Genomic DNA, 16,437 nt, shown 5'->3' with positions numbered 1-16,437 from the left:
AGGCAGGGATGGAGTCAGGCAATGGCACAGAAGTAGGAACAGGCAGTCTTCGTGACGATGCAGATACAGAAATTGACTATAATTTCTGTCTAAATAATGTATAGCACAGGCAATCCAAAAGGGGAAACTTTCCTGATAACTCAACAAAGAACCTCTGCGTCTTAGAATTGAGGTCTATCCATAATAAATACCCTTTTCTTCAGATGGAAGCTCCGATACTTTGTTCAAGTAACTAATCAGGGCAATTTCAGGCAGTCTTGAAGATATCACAACCAAGCTCAATCTTATCCATTGCCAAAAGATGTAAGCAGCGCACGATAAGAAATTGAAACCCTGATTATTTAATCTCTGAGCCAGGAGAAAGTAATGGCCTAGGGATAATTCTGGGCAGTATAGCTCAGCGTTATGCTGAACACCACTTTAAGGCAAATCATTGTCCTCTTTTTCAGGCCGAATCTCTCAAGAAGATCCAAAAGGAGTCAGAAATCCTACAGCACACCTATGGACACTGGTTTGACCTGACACTGGTTAACAACGAACTTGAAGATACTGTGCAAAACCTGGTGGAGGCAATTGAAAGTGCATGCACTACAGCACAATGGGTGCCTGTTTCATGGGTCTACTAGTCAACTGTATCAAAATAGATACAGCAAATATTCATGTACTTTTTAGAATTCATTTAATCCCAAATCAGAATGCAGTTTGGAGCCTGCCATTTTAAACTAAAAACATGCACATTAGCTCGAGTACATTTCATTTGTACGTCACTGTCCACAGCACTCATACTTTCTATTAAAAAACAAGGACCGTTTACTAATGGGATATTTACAACCAAGTTCAATCCTTTGAGTATTTCCAGCATCTGCTGTATCTTGCTTTTATTTTCAACTCAGTATATAACCATTGTCATAGATTACTCTTCTACAATCACATATAAATCTGCCTGTATTTATCCCTGTAAATTAAACGGCCTAGTATTTTAGTAAATTTGCATCCCCTATGCCACATGGTGTTGTTGAAATGATCATTTGTTGTGTAGTCAGCTTGTGAAAGCATTTTAATGAACAAAACCAAACAGTACCATCTCTGTACAGACATGAATGAATGAAGAATCAACCTCATGGAAATCTACTGGTTCCTAACCAAGCAGCAAAGGACAATTGTTCAGATCACCAATAATATAGACTTAAGTATTCTGCACATAAAGAGATATAGGCATATTGCAGAATGCACTTAGATTAGCAGGGAAATGGAACAGGAATTATAAACTCCATCCAGCTTCACATATGAAATGTACATCTTTGATACTGCAATACAAACTCTGATGCAATAAGAGATCACCTGTAAATTAACTCATGTATTGTAACTGGAATGCATTTCTATATTAAGACTTCAGTTTTTTTCACTGTAGCTTCACAATTCCCTTACCACCAATATGGTAGATTAATGAATACCCTCAAGAAAATCTCACCAGACCACATTTAAACTGTAGCTGAGAGGACACACGAGTTCACACATGGCCTCCCTGTATGGTCGTGTCTGCCCTTTCAGCAAACCAACAAAACTAAGGTTCATGTCTTAGCAGGTTATGAAGTTTTAAGTGCTCCAAATCCTCTTTCAACTTGTATTTTGATACAAGATTTTAGGTGCTAAATATTTAACAACTGCAAGAGTAAAACTTACAATGGCATGTAACTGTCTCATCCAAATGGAAATGTTTAGTTATTTGAATAAAAGCATTTACCTACTTGGTGAATTGCTGGAGTAAGTTATAGATTTTTGATGAATGGAGCACAACAACCTATGTACCTGGAATATTCAAATATTTGCAGGATTACTCCATGATCTCAGACTAAAACTAGCTCTGCCTCCAAGCAGCTGTGGAGACCAGACTCAGCATGTACAACAGCCCTGCAAGTTGCCTTATAATGAAGAGTTATGGCATCAGCTGGACCACCACACCTCAAATACAATTTCAGAGCATTATGACAACTTGGTATTTTACTGCATTTACATCAATCTTAATAGTTGACATTACTCCAGCTACATAACCAGCTCAGTCTGCCTTGTGACCAAAACTAAGACTTGTTTTCTCAGGGGTGACAGGAAGAGAGCTATGCCTAACAGAGCCTCCAAGTATTGGCACACTGGCTATGCAAGAAAGGTTTGTAGTGAAAAAAAAGATAGAATACTTTAAACAGAGATCCTTTCACGTATTTATATGAATGCAGATTTACTGACATCCATTTATTTGCATGAAATTGGCTGCTATGGACCAGTGTTTTGGAGAAAAATGTGAGACTCCATGTTGAAAGTATATATACCCCAATTTTTAAACAAAATAAAATATCCCAAAACCTATGTAACAGCACCACAGTGATCAATTTCCTTGCCAATATTATGCAACTATATTCTGCAAGAGAACAATTCAGCCAAACTTTTCTTTTACACGCAAAGAACAAGTAGAAAGAAGCCATTTATTTTTTTTAGAAAATGACTAAAATCTGTTACAACAGTCATACACCTGTACAATTAAATGTGCACTTGGCTCAGAAACTGGCTGAACCCAAACCACAGCACATCTGGTAAGGCAAAAGTTTATTGGACTATTACTATTACAATGTACATGACCATTGTGATGTAGATCACCAATATAAAAATATTTAAAATATTCATATTGAAATAACCTCCAAATTTATCCCATTGTAGGGGTTAAATGTCCAACTCAGCTTTATGAGAATATGCAGGAGGTAGAAGCCTGTTACATTCCTCAATGAAAATGTCAAGACGGCATTCAAACCAAATGACAACGAATTAACACAAAACAGCCAAGAAAGCAATACGAGCCAATTCAGAGCAAGTAGCCCTGATCAGCAGTTGTTTCAATCTGCAGACCTGGCCAATTTTGCATTCAACCCACATGAACATATTTTGCAAATAATTCTTCACCCAAGTATAAAACTTTTACAACTGAAAGCAGCCACAGAGCAGTTCCAGCCCTAGAATGTAACTGACATCAGACGTTCGATTCAACGTCGATTGTTGCACTTATTTCAATTCCCATTACCATCAATATTGTAAATGCCCCTTACACACAGGAATCGGCATCACATACAATACTCAAAGCTAGCATAGCTTCACTGTGCTAACAGCAGATGAAAGTGTACGCTAGTTCTTTTCTGCCCCTGAATATTCTTTCCACATCAGAGCAATGTACCATTCCTAGAGGATTAGCTATGAACATGATAAACATGGGTGCATCAGTTTATGAACACCCCATAACTACTACCCTTACAACAGGATAGTGAACTGAATGTGGGAACAAGAACCTGGTCACAAGATTGCACATAACAAGTGTGAAAGTCATTCGAACACAGCATAACTTTAATGTCTCTGATTACTGGGTGGAAATTAAGGCAGTGCATTTTCATCAAATCCTGCCCCGCGGCAAACAACATTCCTCCCTCCGTCTGCCACGGAGTTTGTGAAAAATTGAGATGTGCCGAGCCACTCCATTACTCGCCAGCTTCAGCTTTTTCCTTTTTCTTTTTCTTCTTTTTCGAGCTCTCAGTGTTCTGTGGAGGATAATGCCATTAGCAAACAACAAAATGGCTGTAAACATCATTACACTGTTAAGCAACTCAACAACTATAGTGCAGTTATCTAGTTACTTCCATCTCCTACTCCAAATGATCACAACGATCTTATAAGGAAGATAAACATAGAATTATTTTGCAATAATAAAAGTTGAACAAACCCATGAGATTATTTATTAATAGCTACTAACAGCACTTACCCCAGTCCCAGATGTTTCCATTTCATTCTCTTTTTTCTTTTTCTTTTTCTCTTTCTTGCTGAGTTCTGGCTGGGACGTCACTGGGGTAGATTCTGGATCATCACCATCAATTTTCACCTGAACAAAGTAAAAGACCAATGAACATAACTTGGAAGTACATGTGCACAAAATCACTAAACAGCTCCTGTCTGTTATCGCCTAAATTGAGAATTCACAGAAAACAAAACTGCTACTTAGAATTGGACCTCCCTATAACAGAAATTATACACACTGCCTTGAGTAGACCGATTTGCCTTCATACATCATATCCCAGAACTAGAGATCTGGAAAAGCACTGCAAAAATACTAAAAAATGGCCTGAAAATAATCCTAGTTAGATCAGGCGAGACTTCATCAAGAATTATTTACCAAATTTATCAATTTCCACATAGTTGAAGGAATCTGGAAAGTGAATTAAAACTGATCTTTTACTTCTGTTGGCCCAGATGACACGAGCACTGCCAAGTGTGGAAACAAGGCCGATGCGACATTTGACCCTAAGCCTGCTTATTGACTCAAGCTGGGTTGGCAGAATACACAAGGTGTGAGCTCCCACCCCTAAGCACTTTACAGACCTTCCTTACTCCGTAAGCACTAATTCAACCTGCACCATATTACCTCTATATCCTGCGACAACTTTTGCTTCTTTTCTTTCTTCTTTTTCTTTTTGTCCTTCTTGCTCAGCTCTAGTGCAGATTTTGGCGTTACTGGGGTGGATGGGGCTACTGGCTCATCACTCTCACTTTCACTTTCTCTTTTTCTCTGCAGAACACACAAAATGAAAACAAGTGGAACCAGAACTATGATACCAGGCGCCCTTACAGTGAACACCCCATTACGATTAAGAATTAGGGCACCCAACTTCTCCTATATGTGCTTAACAATCACCCATGGTCTCAAATACAAATGGTAACCACATGATTGGGCATGTGTCAAAGGATCGACAATGCCGCCAAAGCAAGGCAAAGATCATCTATCCCAATGAGTTTACAATTCAGATGCAATTTGAGAATGCGAGACCACTCAATAGCAGTGCAGACATACTTGCAGATAGAAATCAACTGATGCTAGCAATGGTCTGTCTGGTAAAGGTGGCACAGAACAAAAAAAACTATCAACAAGCTAATTTGACCAGACTCGGGTAATTCCTATTCCAATACATTTCAGGGGGATGTAAAATGCACAGCTCATGACTCCATGGTAAAAATGTCCCATGGCAGTGTTTCCTACATTTACATTATACACAAATAGCCTACTTTTCCATAGGATTCAGGATGAGGAAACTAAATAATATCTCAATAATCAATTTCCTGCAGAACACAAACGTAACGAGTAACAGAATTAATTAGCTCCATTGATTTGCATATCTCTTGACTAGGGTGTGACTATTTTACAGACTCATTCAGCACAGCTAATTCCAACACTCAGTAGCACTTACCTTCACTGGCTGAATTTGGGCTGCACTGACAGGTGCTGCTACACTTCCCGGGCTAGAAAGAAACAATTTGTATGATTCAGTATGCAGTATTGATAGAGGTGTGTAAAAGTCAGTTACCTCCAGCAACTACCGAATTCATGACTTTCACACACTCAACATTAACTTAAGAATCACGTGTTAGGTTGCCTGAAGGAAGCCAGAAACACAATCACCATTGCATTCATTAATCTGAACATGTTAGGAAATGCTGAATTCAACAGTCTCACAACAATGGGTTGGAATGAAGATACAACTCCAATTTCTCTTGCAGACTGACTCCCTCTAAAGACACACTAGACTGGAAAGGGATAACCGTCTGCTATCACACAGCTCAGTATAACTTAAAAACGCAATCCTCAACCAGTTTATCACTGAATGGTGACTTTAGGTGTCAACCGTGGCTCAGCTGCTAGCACTCTCACATCTGAGTCAAAAGATGGTGGGTTCAAGTCCCACTCCAGAGACTTATTCACAAAATCTAGGCTGACACTGCAGGGCAGTACTGAGGGAGTGCTGCACTGTTGGGAGTTGCCATCTTTTGGCTGAGGCGTCAAACCTGAGACCTCATCTGCCCCCTCAGGTGGGCATAAAGAGCCCATTGCACTATTTTTAAAAAAAAAGAGAAGTCTCCAGTGTCCTGGAGAATCTTTATCCCACAACCAACATTGCGGAGACGATTATCTTGTCATTGTCACACTGGTCCTTGTGAGAGTTTGCTGTGCACAAATTGGCCGCCGTGTTTCCTATGTTACAATAGCTGTAAAGCACGACGGGATGCCTGGAGATTGTGAAGGATGCTGTATAAATGCAAGTCTTTTAAAAAACTAATTCAGTTTGCACTAGTGAAGGCCTATTTAAACAGGTGCATATTAGGGCTCTACAACATAAACATGTGCAGCGGACAGCTCACCAGTATGTCATTTTTATGTAGTAACACATCTATTCAAAATCAAGATTAAATACTAATATGCTGTACTGTTCTATATATAATGACCTATATTGTGCAAGTAAAGTGTGCCACCTAGTGGCAGAACTACACTACTACTGCCACCACCAATACATTCTAATAAATACAGAATGAATTGCGAACCTCAATCAAAGTTAAGCTAGAAATGTTGCACAAATTCACCCAAAACAGCCTGCAAATGAAAAATGGTCCTTACGCATAATCTACATAGTCCTTCTTCCACGATTCAGGAGTACTTCCATTTGGTTTGCCATGTTTATCTAACAAACCCTGCTTAATCATCATTTTCTTCTGACTTGCCTTTAAAATAAAAAAAAACAAATTGGAAAGTATTCACATTTTACTTTCAACACAAGCAACAATGGAACTTGACCAGAGATTCAAAATTAGTTGTTGGCCACTGGCCCATTTAAACACAAATCCACAAAAACGGAGGACTGTAGTCTCCCTTATGCATCAGGAACATTTGCATTGCCTCTTCCCTTTTCTAAAATTAAAACAGACATGCCATGCAGTTTTAGCTGTTTAGTTAAAATACTAACAGCTCATCTATAGTGCACATTTAGATTAATTTCATATTTCAAAGCAGCAACTTTTCCTGCATGTTTTGCTATCACTGTAAGTGAATGGTCAGTCACCTAGCTAATCTTACTCGATATCATGGTTTGAGTCGGATCACTTTGCATCTTAACCAAGCCATCAGGGTCAAGGAATGATAGGTAAAAATCTTCGCAAAATATGCTAAATATTCACAACTGATCAGCCTGTGACGACAAACTGTCTAATTCCTGTCCACAACGCAAACAACTTTGGCTTACCTTTGGTCCCAGACCCCACTTACGTGGGTATGTATCCCGCTCCATGATGACCCGCTTAATCTTTGCTACAACACCATGGTCACACGTCGATATCACTGCCGTCGTCATTAAAGCAATAGCTATCACCACAAATAAAACAGACAAGAACAAATTTGGGATTTATAAGCATCCTTTTTAACACATTTAGAATGTACACAGTACTATTTTTCTGACTATAGCCAGCCATACAGACTCGTGCCCAAAAGGAACATACTTCACACAAGACAACTGCAACACTGATTAGTTACGTGCTAAAAACATTAAATGGGCTACACAAAAAACGGTGATTTCTAAATTATTGCACATATCATAACATTTCAATAGAGCTTCTATTACCGATGCAAATTGCTTCTCCCTTTGTTGTGATGACAACGATCTCCTGGTTCACCTCAATTCCATCTTCATAACGGAGCAGACCTGGGAGCATGATCTTGGCACCATAGCAGATAGCATTTACCTAACAACATAACAAATCACTTAATGAGACAGCCTAGACTAGAGGCAAGAGTTTAGCAAGCCTTAGAATTTGAGACAGCCCCATTGAGTTTATTGGCCTCTTTAGATGTCTCAAAAGAAATATCATTTTGAAGATGGACGCAGAAATGTGGTACACAAAAACAGGTTCAAGCATCCTAGTTTTACACCAATTAATAATAGCTCAGCGGGAATTACCATCTTAGCAAAGAACAGGGCTGGCAATGAAGTTTGGCACCACCATAACCTCTCCACCCCCAAAAAGCAAGACCTGCAATTGTAAGCCAGCATGTTCCATTCTGCCACCAGTAGTTTCAGTAAAGTTACATTTTGTGAGCACAAACAAGCCAACATTTACTCAAAAAAGAACTTACTGAAAACACATTACGTCCATGAGCATTTTAAAGAGTAAAGATGGATTAGCATTTTGGGTGTAAACCCTTCATTACAACTGCATGGTTCCAGGTTAGAGGCGTCCAAGCTGTTCTCTGCTGACTAGCCAGTTATGTATCCCCAACGGCTTGTTTTTGATACACATTCCGAGCGGTTTTCTCTCTACTTACTGCACTGTCCTTCATAACAAGCCGTTTGTGGGTTGCCAGCAGTTTTTCAAGGGGGTAGATGACACGACGCAGATAGCTCTCGTCCTTGTTGTGGTCATACTGCCACTGGGCATCCAACACATCATGCATTGTTACCATGTTATCCTGAAGTTATAAAACAAAAGCAAACATTTATGTTACCAACGCAAATATTAAAATTTTCAAATACAACTGTCAGCGAGGAGTTTACTATTGGGGACACACATTGCCACCATGTGCAACAACCCATTGCTTATCACTTTTCCAAAGTTTAATTACCAGCCCAGGGGAAAGCAACCTGCACTGAACTCAACACTTTGGCATCAAACAGGACAGAAAAACAGACAAAAGAAACATTCACCATTACCTCTGAACAGTTTAACAGATTTGTTAAGACATGCTATCCCCAGCTGTGTTAACCAAATGGTAACCAGAAGATGGCTTCGGTGACTTGTGTACTTCCTCACGCTAAATTAATATTTAGAAGGGCCTTCTTACTTACCTTTTCGCCATTCACACCAGATCGTACTCTTCTTAGCTCCTGCATCTGACCTCCAACTCCAAGCAACAGACCAATATGCACACACAGTGTTCGGATATATGTCCCTGCTTCACAGCTCACCCAAAAGATTCCTGAACATGTTCATAAAAGCATTACAGGTTTTATAATATATATTGGCAATCTAAGAGAAAACCGCCACACAAATTCACCATTTGGTACATAGAACAAGAAACTTATACAATACTTACTAAACAAGCCAGGGTGCATCAGCCATCAGTCAAGGGTGATAGATATAAGTCATCTTGGCACAATGTGCTAATGTCATCTATTCAACATCATTTGGCTAGAAAGCAACTTGGCGAGTGTGAGCTTCTGTAACAGGACAGTTTATTCTGCAAGATTCCCTTTTTAACTATACACCTTTCTGCTGATAGTCAATTAGCTTTTGTTTGTTTCATCTAAAAAAAAGTCCACACTGTTCAGTCGCTATATTTCTGTATCACCTGCCGCAGAAACCCTCAACCATGCCTTTGCACCGTCTAGACTCAACTATTCCAGTGCTCTCTTGGATGGCGTCTCATCTTCCACACTCTAAACTTAAGCGCATCTATAACACTTGCGACTTGCATCCGAACTCACAAAGTCCCATTTACCTCTCATCAGTGCTCACGGATCTGCATTAGCTCCTGGACCGGCACCATCATTTTAAAATTCTCATCTTTGTTTACAAATAAATCAGTGGTCCTCCACTGACCTCACCCCTCCCTATCTCTGTAACCACTTCCAGCCCTACAACCCTCCAAAATCTCTGCTCTACTCCCAATTCTGGCCTCTTACACATTGTCAATTTTAATTGCTTCAGCATAGGCGGCCACGTCTTAAGCTACCTAGGTCACACCTACTTTAAATGTTCCTTAAAAACTTACTTCTAACCAAACTTTTGGTCACCCATCCTAACATCACACGTGGCTCGTGTCAAATTTTGTTTGATAACATTCCATGAAGCAAACTGGGATGTTTTACTACATTAATGGCTCTGCACAATTGCAAGTTGTTGAAATTACAGAAAACACTCACCTAACCGTCTCTCTGGATCATACTCAATTAGTTTACTATCGTAGATGGTCCGGACTCTCAACTGTCTCTTGACGGCAGCTATCAGAGGAGGGCGTTGGAATAAGGCTCCAGTCAGCATCTCCAAGCCCTGAGTGAGGAATATAACTTATGTTTGCTATAGGCAGTGTTGAGCTGGTTGAACATAAATATACCTAGACCCTCAGGATGGAAATTAGATTTGAATTTTCTAAACACAATAACTACATCCTCAAGTCACAATACACTTGTCGAATCATCAATTTGACAGATGCAAGGATTAAAAATCTCCAATGTCTCGCAACCTCTGGAAATTTCAAGCAAAAAGCCCCCTATATAGTTAAGAGTTATGACTAATTAGAATTAATTATGTACGTGATCAGACTGCACTACTCATCTTTGTAGAGTTGGATCCCTGAAGAGTCCCAACTCTGCCAAACCATCTCACATCCACATACATCCAATCAGGGACCATCAACTTCTCAGCAGAACGCCAATATGTCGTATGGCACAAGACGAATGTAATTCACCCACAGCCTAAAATAAGACCCTGTGTGCTGTGAAGCAAGTGGTAGGCGTCACTCGGCGAATGGATAAACTTATTCATCATTTCACGTACACAGCATGAAGACTTCAAACTCTTAGATAGAGAAAATAAAGAGACAGGTGCGACAGAACAAGCCAATTTTACGATAGGCACAAAGAGTGCATGAAGATCTTTAATTGTAGAACTTCTGGGTTAACACAGAGACAACACAAACCAAGTCATTTAGAAATTTCACCCTGATTATGAAGAATGCTTTGCATTCCTACCCCCGAGTGTTAGCTGTCACTTTGGGCAATTTGCAGAATTAGTGAATAGGAAGCTGCTCCCCTCCTACAACTCCCAAAAGTCACTGATTCTAGAGCCCTGCAGAATCTTTCACAAACCACATGTGAGATTTCAAACAGGGAATGAACCCTTACTAGGACCAAGTGAAATAGGCTCACTTACCCGGCTAAGCTGAAGTTCACTTTCAATAGCATTGTGCAGCCGAACAATTCCCACGTACTCTTTGCCTACAATTAATAGCAGAAGAGTCGTCAGGATAGGCCACGCCAGTTACTGTATCACAGAATGTGATATTAGTAAACCTTGAACAAATAATGTCCCTTACAAAAACCTCTCCACATGTTTGGACATCACAAATGCACTGAGGGGATCACTAATACCCATTAGTTCCAAAGCCAAACCCGAGAATTTTGCTACACATTGACTTAGAAAACAGAAAGCAATTTTAAAAAAGCTGAAGCTTCAGTTTTCTACATCATAGCAGAAAATGGAGAAAGTATAAATGTAACATATAGATCAAACAATGTATTACTACATGGGAATTTACAAAACTGAAGCTGTAATATGCTGCAGACAGATTGGCAAAGGAAACCACTTACCAGCACTCTGCTGGGATTTGACTAATCGTGTTGCTCGTTCTATACAAACGATTAGACACCCTGTTACTTTAGGATCCAGGGTTCCACTGTGACCAGTCTTTTCGACCCGCAGAATCCTGCGTATCCATGCCACCACTTCATGCGAGGACGGGTTTGCTGGCTTATCAAGGTTAATGAATCCTGACCTGCCAAGATATAATTCTGATATAAATATGCCTTTCAGTAGTCATAATACATCAACAATTTCTTCAGCTACTGTGCTCTCAATTCCTGGTTAAAATGTTTCCCTTTTCTGTTCCCTCCCCACCATCTACGTCAGCACTTCACACTAGGTAAGGGAGCTCAGATGAATAAGCTTCAACTATGTTTTGTGTTGGGTTGTGAATTTACCTTATATAGTCAGCAATTTCCCTCTTGAGAGGTGAACAGCCATTCGGAACAGGTGTGTAATGTGCTGTCCGTACATTAAGTTTGTCAAAATTCTGCAAAACAATAAATTAGATCAGTGAAAGAACTTGCCCTTAGGCTATCCCAAAGCACCTCACAGGCAATAAAGCACCATTACTTTGGAGTTGAACACTGCAGCCAATTTGCAAAGAGCACGATCCCGCAACCGCAATGAGATGTGACCAGATCTTTCAGTAGCATTACTGAAGAACTAAATGTCAACCAGGATACAGTTGCCTTGCTGTTCAAATAGTGCCATGGGACATTTCAGCAGGCAGACTTGGTTTAGTGTCTAAATCCAACAGTGCAGCATTCCTTCAGCACTTTATTTAAGTGCAAGACTAGATTATGCGTTTGTCTGAAGTGAGCTTGAACCCAATGACTTTCTGTATCAGAAGCGATGTAAGATCACCATTTACTCAAAGCAGGATTAGATAGGAATTCTATTTTAATCAAAATATAAAATAGATGTAAACCATAACTATACAATTGACAATCTGCAAAAACATTTATATCATAACTGTATTTTTGAATGAGATTACCTTCAGCAACAAGGGCCAATGAGATGTGTCTAATTTTACTGGTTTTGTCTGTGGTTCAATTAGAAAGTCTGTCATCTGCTGGATACCCTGGAAGTATAAGAAAGAACACTGACTCTCAAGTCCTAGTCGCACAACAGAACATATAAACACACTCTCCACTAAGAGGATTGCAGCCAGAAACCCAACCCCTTCTCAAAGCTGTGTTATCAAACCCACTATCCCAGACAGGTCCTGGTTCTTTGGTCTATGCTAAAGGGATATGGGATCACTTCCACAGACACTTACAGGGCTACAGGGATAGAGCCAGGGAATCGGACTGATCGGATTGTTCTGCAGAGAAGTGCATGGACTCGATCGGCGAATGGCCTCCTTCTATGCCATTATGACTATTTTGGCATAAGCCAAACAGCTAGCAAGCTATAATGAAGCAAAAAGCAACAAATGACATGATTTCTAATCAATTTTGGATGGATGGTCAACCTTTGACGATACTTTTGCTGTTGAGAATCATGCTGGGTGGGCTTGGTTGTTACATTCTTGCTTGCTGTTTCTAGCAATACAAGTTTAAAATTATAGACAAAAATCCAATATTATTAGTTACTTCTTGTTTCCAATTACAGAATTTTGCAATAAGTTGCCATGAAACATCTGCTTCTTCTCAAGTAAATTCAGTCAGCAATGTGAGTTCACATGAGAACAGAAAGTGCTGGAAATACTCAGCAGGTCTGGCAGCATCTGTGTAGAGAAACAGAGTTAATGTTTCAGGTCTGTGACCCTTTATCAAATAAAAGTTCTGATGAAGGGTCACAGACTTAAAACGTTAACTCTGTTTCTCTCTACATATGCTGCCAGACCTGCTGAGTATTTCCAGCACTTTCCGTTCTCATTTCAGAGTTGCAGCATCCACAGCGTTTTGCTCTTATTTTATGAGTTTACAGATGTAGTTCTTAAAAGAAAAGACCAAAAATAGGTTGAATACATACCCCAATACCTTCCCCACTTTTCTTCCTTTGTTTTTTCTGCTTCTTAGCAGATGCTGCAAGAAACAAAGTTAATTAGGAGAATTGCTTCTCTTAGTGAAACTGCATGTTCATCACTGAAACATGCCAAGTAGACATGCATGCAGTTAGTAAAAGGTCCTGTACCAAACATGTTGTTATTGGACTGTTAACTCTCAACTAATACCAAGCAATGCACTGACCCTCTAAGCCATCAAAAACACTCATTAAATTGATACCCAACATTTCTCAAATCTAATATTAACCTGTTCCACGACAACAAAGCACAACTGAATAAGTCTTTATGCAAACACTTATTTCTCCAAGACAATCTAATCCCAAAGACGAGAACTACCATTCATATCCGCACATTATTCTCTAAGTTATACTGTGGTGGATGGCCACTTAAAGTCAGCCAAATCAAGGCATACAGATGAAATGAGATCTATTCAACTTCAACTGCATGCATATGTAGAAGGCTAACACCCCCGAACTCAATACAAACAGAATACAGAATTTTTTTCTCAGAGGACTGCGAGTCTTTGGAACGCTCTTCCTCAAAAGGCAATTGAAACAAAGTCTTTGAATATTTTTAAGGCAGAGATTGATAGATTCTTGATAAGCAAGGGGGTGAAAGGTTGTCAGGGTAGGCGGGAATGTGGAGTTGAGATTACAATCAGATCAGCCATCTTGTTGACTAGCAGAGCAGGCTCGAAGGGCTAAGTGGCCTACTCCCATTCCTAATTCATATGTTCCTATGTAAACGCCAATTCACTGCAGCATGAGAAGTGCTGCAGGAACCTCATTTATACTAGCGGTGATATTACAAGAAGGAACTATAGTAGTCTAAAATCACGTTACCAACTCCTATACTATACAATCTTGCAAAGGCTTGCATGTTGGCAAGCCTTTAGTTGCCAAACATTATAAATAAAGTTTGCAGTTGAAAACAAGTGGCATAATGACAGGGGCCAGTGGGAAGCAGCAAAGCAGTTAGACCCAGGGAAATAAAAACAAGAAACACTGTAAATACTCAGCAACTGTGCAGAGAGAAGCAGAGTTAACGTTTCAGGTCAGTGACCTTTCATCAGAACTGGGAGTTATGTTAACTCTGCTTCTCTCTCTCCACAGATGCTGCCGGACCTGCTGAGTATTTCCAGCATTTCTTGTTTTTATTTCAGATTTCCAGCATCCGCAGTATTTTGCTTTTAAGTTAGGCCTAGGGCTCTGGGTCGCGCCACCATGCGGTGAGGCCACGTGTTCCAGATTTTCATCGAGCCTCAGCTCCCAGCGCCATCCAGAGCCGACACACACCACTGACAACTCACTCCAACCGCCAGCAGGCCGCCGATATCTGGAGCAGAAACCTGGGGTGAGCAGAACCTGCAAAGGGCGCGGAAACCTCCTTAGGCCCGCACTCTCAAATCTGCGCCCCCCCCCCCCCCCGGGCGCCTCACTCCTTACAGCTTACAAGCACTACACACCCACCGCCTCGCCTTCCTTGAATTATTGCAAAGTCCTATTGCGCGCGGCTCTTCCATCCTCTCCTCGGCGCTTACCATCTCCATCCGCCATCTTCTCGCTCTGATGGCCAAATGAACGAGCGTGGCTCAGGACTGCGCATGTCAATTACAACCCCTCCCACAATGCAACACTCCGCGCATGTCAATCACACATCGGTGCCCCTGTCTGCGCACGCGCATTATTCACTATATGTAACAACGAGGCGATTAATATTACGAAAGCTGCTGACAATTTGAAATAAAAACTGGAACCTTTTGTGAGAATTTAAACAAGTTAGAGATGTAACTGTTTTTAAACAGTTTAAAAGCAGGAGAAGAATAAAAAAAGGTCTGTGATAAGGTGGGAGACATAACATTCTAATCTTTGGCCTCCTTGTCTCGAGAGACAATGGGTAAGCGCCCAGAGGTGGTCAGTGGTTTGTGAAGCAGCGCCTGGAGTGGCTTTAAAGGCCAATTCTAGAGTGACAGACTCTTCCACAGGCATTGCAGGCGGAAGACAGAAGAGATTAAATATTAGAAGGGTCAAAAACCAGAGTGACTAGCAAAAGCAGCAATGGCAACAGGAATTTTATTTTTTGGCATAGTGTAATGAAAGTGACTGTTAAAAATAACTTTTAAAAAAACTTATAGTTAAGCTAAAATAAATGTTTAATATCAAGAGGACAGTGAGGGCTGGATTGGCAACAGTGTTACTGTTTGGCACCTGGTTTGGGCAAGGCTTAGGGTAGAGGCCATGGCAACAGGGGCAGAAAATTGACAACTCTTGATTGGACAAACCTAGTAGTACATACAACACATCTAGGTGGACTAAAACTACCAAGCTGTTTGTCAGATTGCAAATGTCAAGCCTGGAGGAGAAGTCAAGAAAGAACAGAAGACCAGAACCCAACTTCGTTTTCCAATATCTCTGAACAATCCTCTGAGTCGACCATGAATTCATCCAGTTTCTTAGATTTTAAGGAGGCCTGCTAAATTACTTTCAACACTGGCAGAGGAGAACTAATTCTAGAGATCCTAATGATTTGTTGCTCAGAATGTTGAACTGTATTCTATTTTGGAACATATCTCATCTGCTGTTTGCTTCAAAAATGAGCAAGCGATGTGTTTTTTTTAAGCTAAATCCTTTTTTACTTTTTCCAGTTAACTGATTTATGTATAAGAGACTTTAAAAATTGGGTAAGGTAGAAAAGAGGACTTTAAAAAAAAATGTAATGTTGGATATTTAAAATTTGATGTATCTTCTATTGTTTTACTGCATTACTAGTTATGACTTGTTTACTAAAACCAAAATTAAGTTTATTATAAAAGAAAGCTGGTTAGTGTGTTCTATTCTGGGGGAAAAATAGCATATCTGATTAAATTTTCCATCTGTTGAAACAGTCAAAGAATATGTTTAACTCATTGAGAAGTGGGATTGATTAACAGTGCACGCTACTGGTCGTAACCAGTAGTGGTTAGGATCTGGAATGCACTGCCTGAGAACGTAATGGAGGCAAATTCAATTGGGGTCTTTAAAAGAGAATTCAATAATTATCTGAAGCAAAAAAATCTGCAAGGCTATGAGGGAAAGGTTGAGAGTTGGACTTAAGCGGGTTGTCTCTATGCTGGCTCAGCAACAGGCTGAATGGCTTCCTTCTGTGCTGTAACCATTCTATGAAAATGGTTGATAATACAAGGCAGAAGGAGGGGACCAATAAACAAAATAAACGGG

General features: G+C 40.1%; 3 protein-coding genes and 3 non-coding genes across 8 annotated transcripts in view; 1 reads left to right on the top strand and 5 right to left on the bottom strand.

Annotated features, from left to right (window-relative positions):
• Nucleotides 1-1,756, top strand: part of mpp1 (MAGUK p55 scaffold protein 1) — a 115,673-nt gene extending 113,917 nt beyond the window's left edge. The window contains exon 15 of the mRNA XM_068047640.1: nt 450-1,756. Within this exon, the coding sequence (XP_067903741.1) occupies nt 450-626 (177 nt within the window). The 3' untranslated portion in view covers nt 627-1,756. The remainder of the gene's footprint in view (nt 1-449) is intronic.
• Nucleotides 1,757-2,458: 702 nt separating this feature from the next.
• dkc1 (dyskeratosis congenita 1, dyskerin) lies at nt 2,459-14,834 on the bottom strand. Of its 3 annotated transcripts, none has more exons than XM_068047630.1 (16): nt 14,763-14,834; nt 13,189-13,241; nt 12,206-12,292; nt 11,607-11,698; nt 11,217-11,401; nt 10,780-10,844; nt 9,771-9,897; nt 8,694-8,824; nt 8,174-8,317; nt 7,473-7,593; nt 7,098-7,216; nt 6,476-6,579; nt 5,274-5,325; nt 4,454-4,597; nt 3,797-3,913; nt 2,459-3,575 (listed from the first exon to the last, which is right to left on the bottom strand). In XM_068047630.1, the coding sequence occupies exons 1-16, from the start codon at nt 14,776-14,778 to the stop codon at nt 3,516-3,518; spliced, it is 1,617 nt and encodes a 538-aa protein (XP_067903731.1). In that variant the 5' UTR covers nt 14,779-14,834; the 3' UTR covers nt 2,459-3,515. The 3 variants fall into 3 exon arrangements, with proteins under 3 accessions (XP_067903731.1, XP_067903732.1, XP_067903733.1); XM_068047631.1 differs by lacking the exon at nt 14,763-14,834 and adding an exon at nt 14,692-14,756; XM_068047632.1 differs by lacking the exon at nt 4,454-4,597.
• On the bottom strand, nt 8,395-8,514 carry LOC137377973 (small nucleolar RNA SNORA36 family). Its single transcript, XR_010976538.1, has one exon. It is a non-coding gene; the product is annotated as a small nucleolar RNA SNORA36 family (small nucleolar RNA).
• LOC137377969 (small nucleolar RNA SNORD83) lies at nt 8,962-9,037 on the bottom strand. The gene has a single exon (XR_010976535.1). It is a non-coding gene; the product is annotated as a small nucleolar RNA SNORD83 (small nucleolar RNA).
• On the bottom strand, nt 10,161-10,400 carry LOC137377974 (small nucleolar RNA SNORD17). The gene has a single exon (XR_010976539.1). It is a non-coding gene; the product is annotated as a small nucleolar RNA SNORD17 (small nucleolar RNA).
• Nucleotides 13,206-16,437, bottom strand: part of tmlhe (trimethyllysine hydroxylase, epsilon) — a 46,207-nt gene continuing 42,975 nt past the window's right edge. Inside the window, exon 10 of the mRNA XM_068047635.1 lies at nt 13,206-13,241. The gene's annotated coding sequence lies outside the window, so the exon portion shown is untranslated. The remainder of the gene's footprint in view (nt 13,242-16,437) is intronic.

Source organism: Heterodontus francisci, chromosome 15 (assembly GCF_036365525.1).
Source record: "Heterodontus francisci isolate sHetFra1 chromosome 15, sHetFra1.hap1, whole genome shotgun sequence".
Lineage (NCBI taxonomy): Eukaryota > Metazoa > Chordata > Chondrichthyes > Heterodontiformes > Heterodontidae > Heterodontus > Heterodontus francisci.
Note: the sequence above shows the minus strand (reverse complement) of the source record. Positions and strands in the feature narration are given on the sequence as shown.

Coding starts and splice junctions, on each gene's coding strand:
- dkc1 (XM_068047630.1), bottom strand. Junction 4,598..5,273: donor CCCAAATTCAGCCAGTGAAG/GTAAGTGCTACT, acceptor TGTGTTCTGCAG/AGAAAAAGAGAAAGTGAAAG. Junction 3,576..3,796: donor TGGAAACATCTGGGACTGGG/GTAAGTGCTGTT, acceptor TATCCTCCACAG/AACACTGAGAGCTCGAAAAA.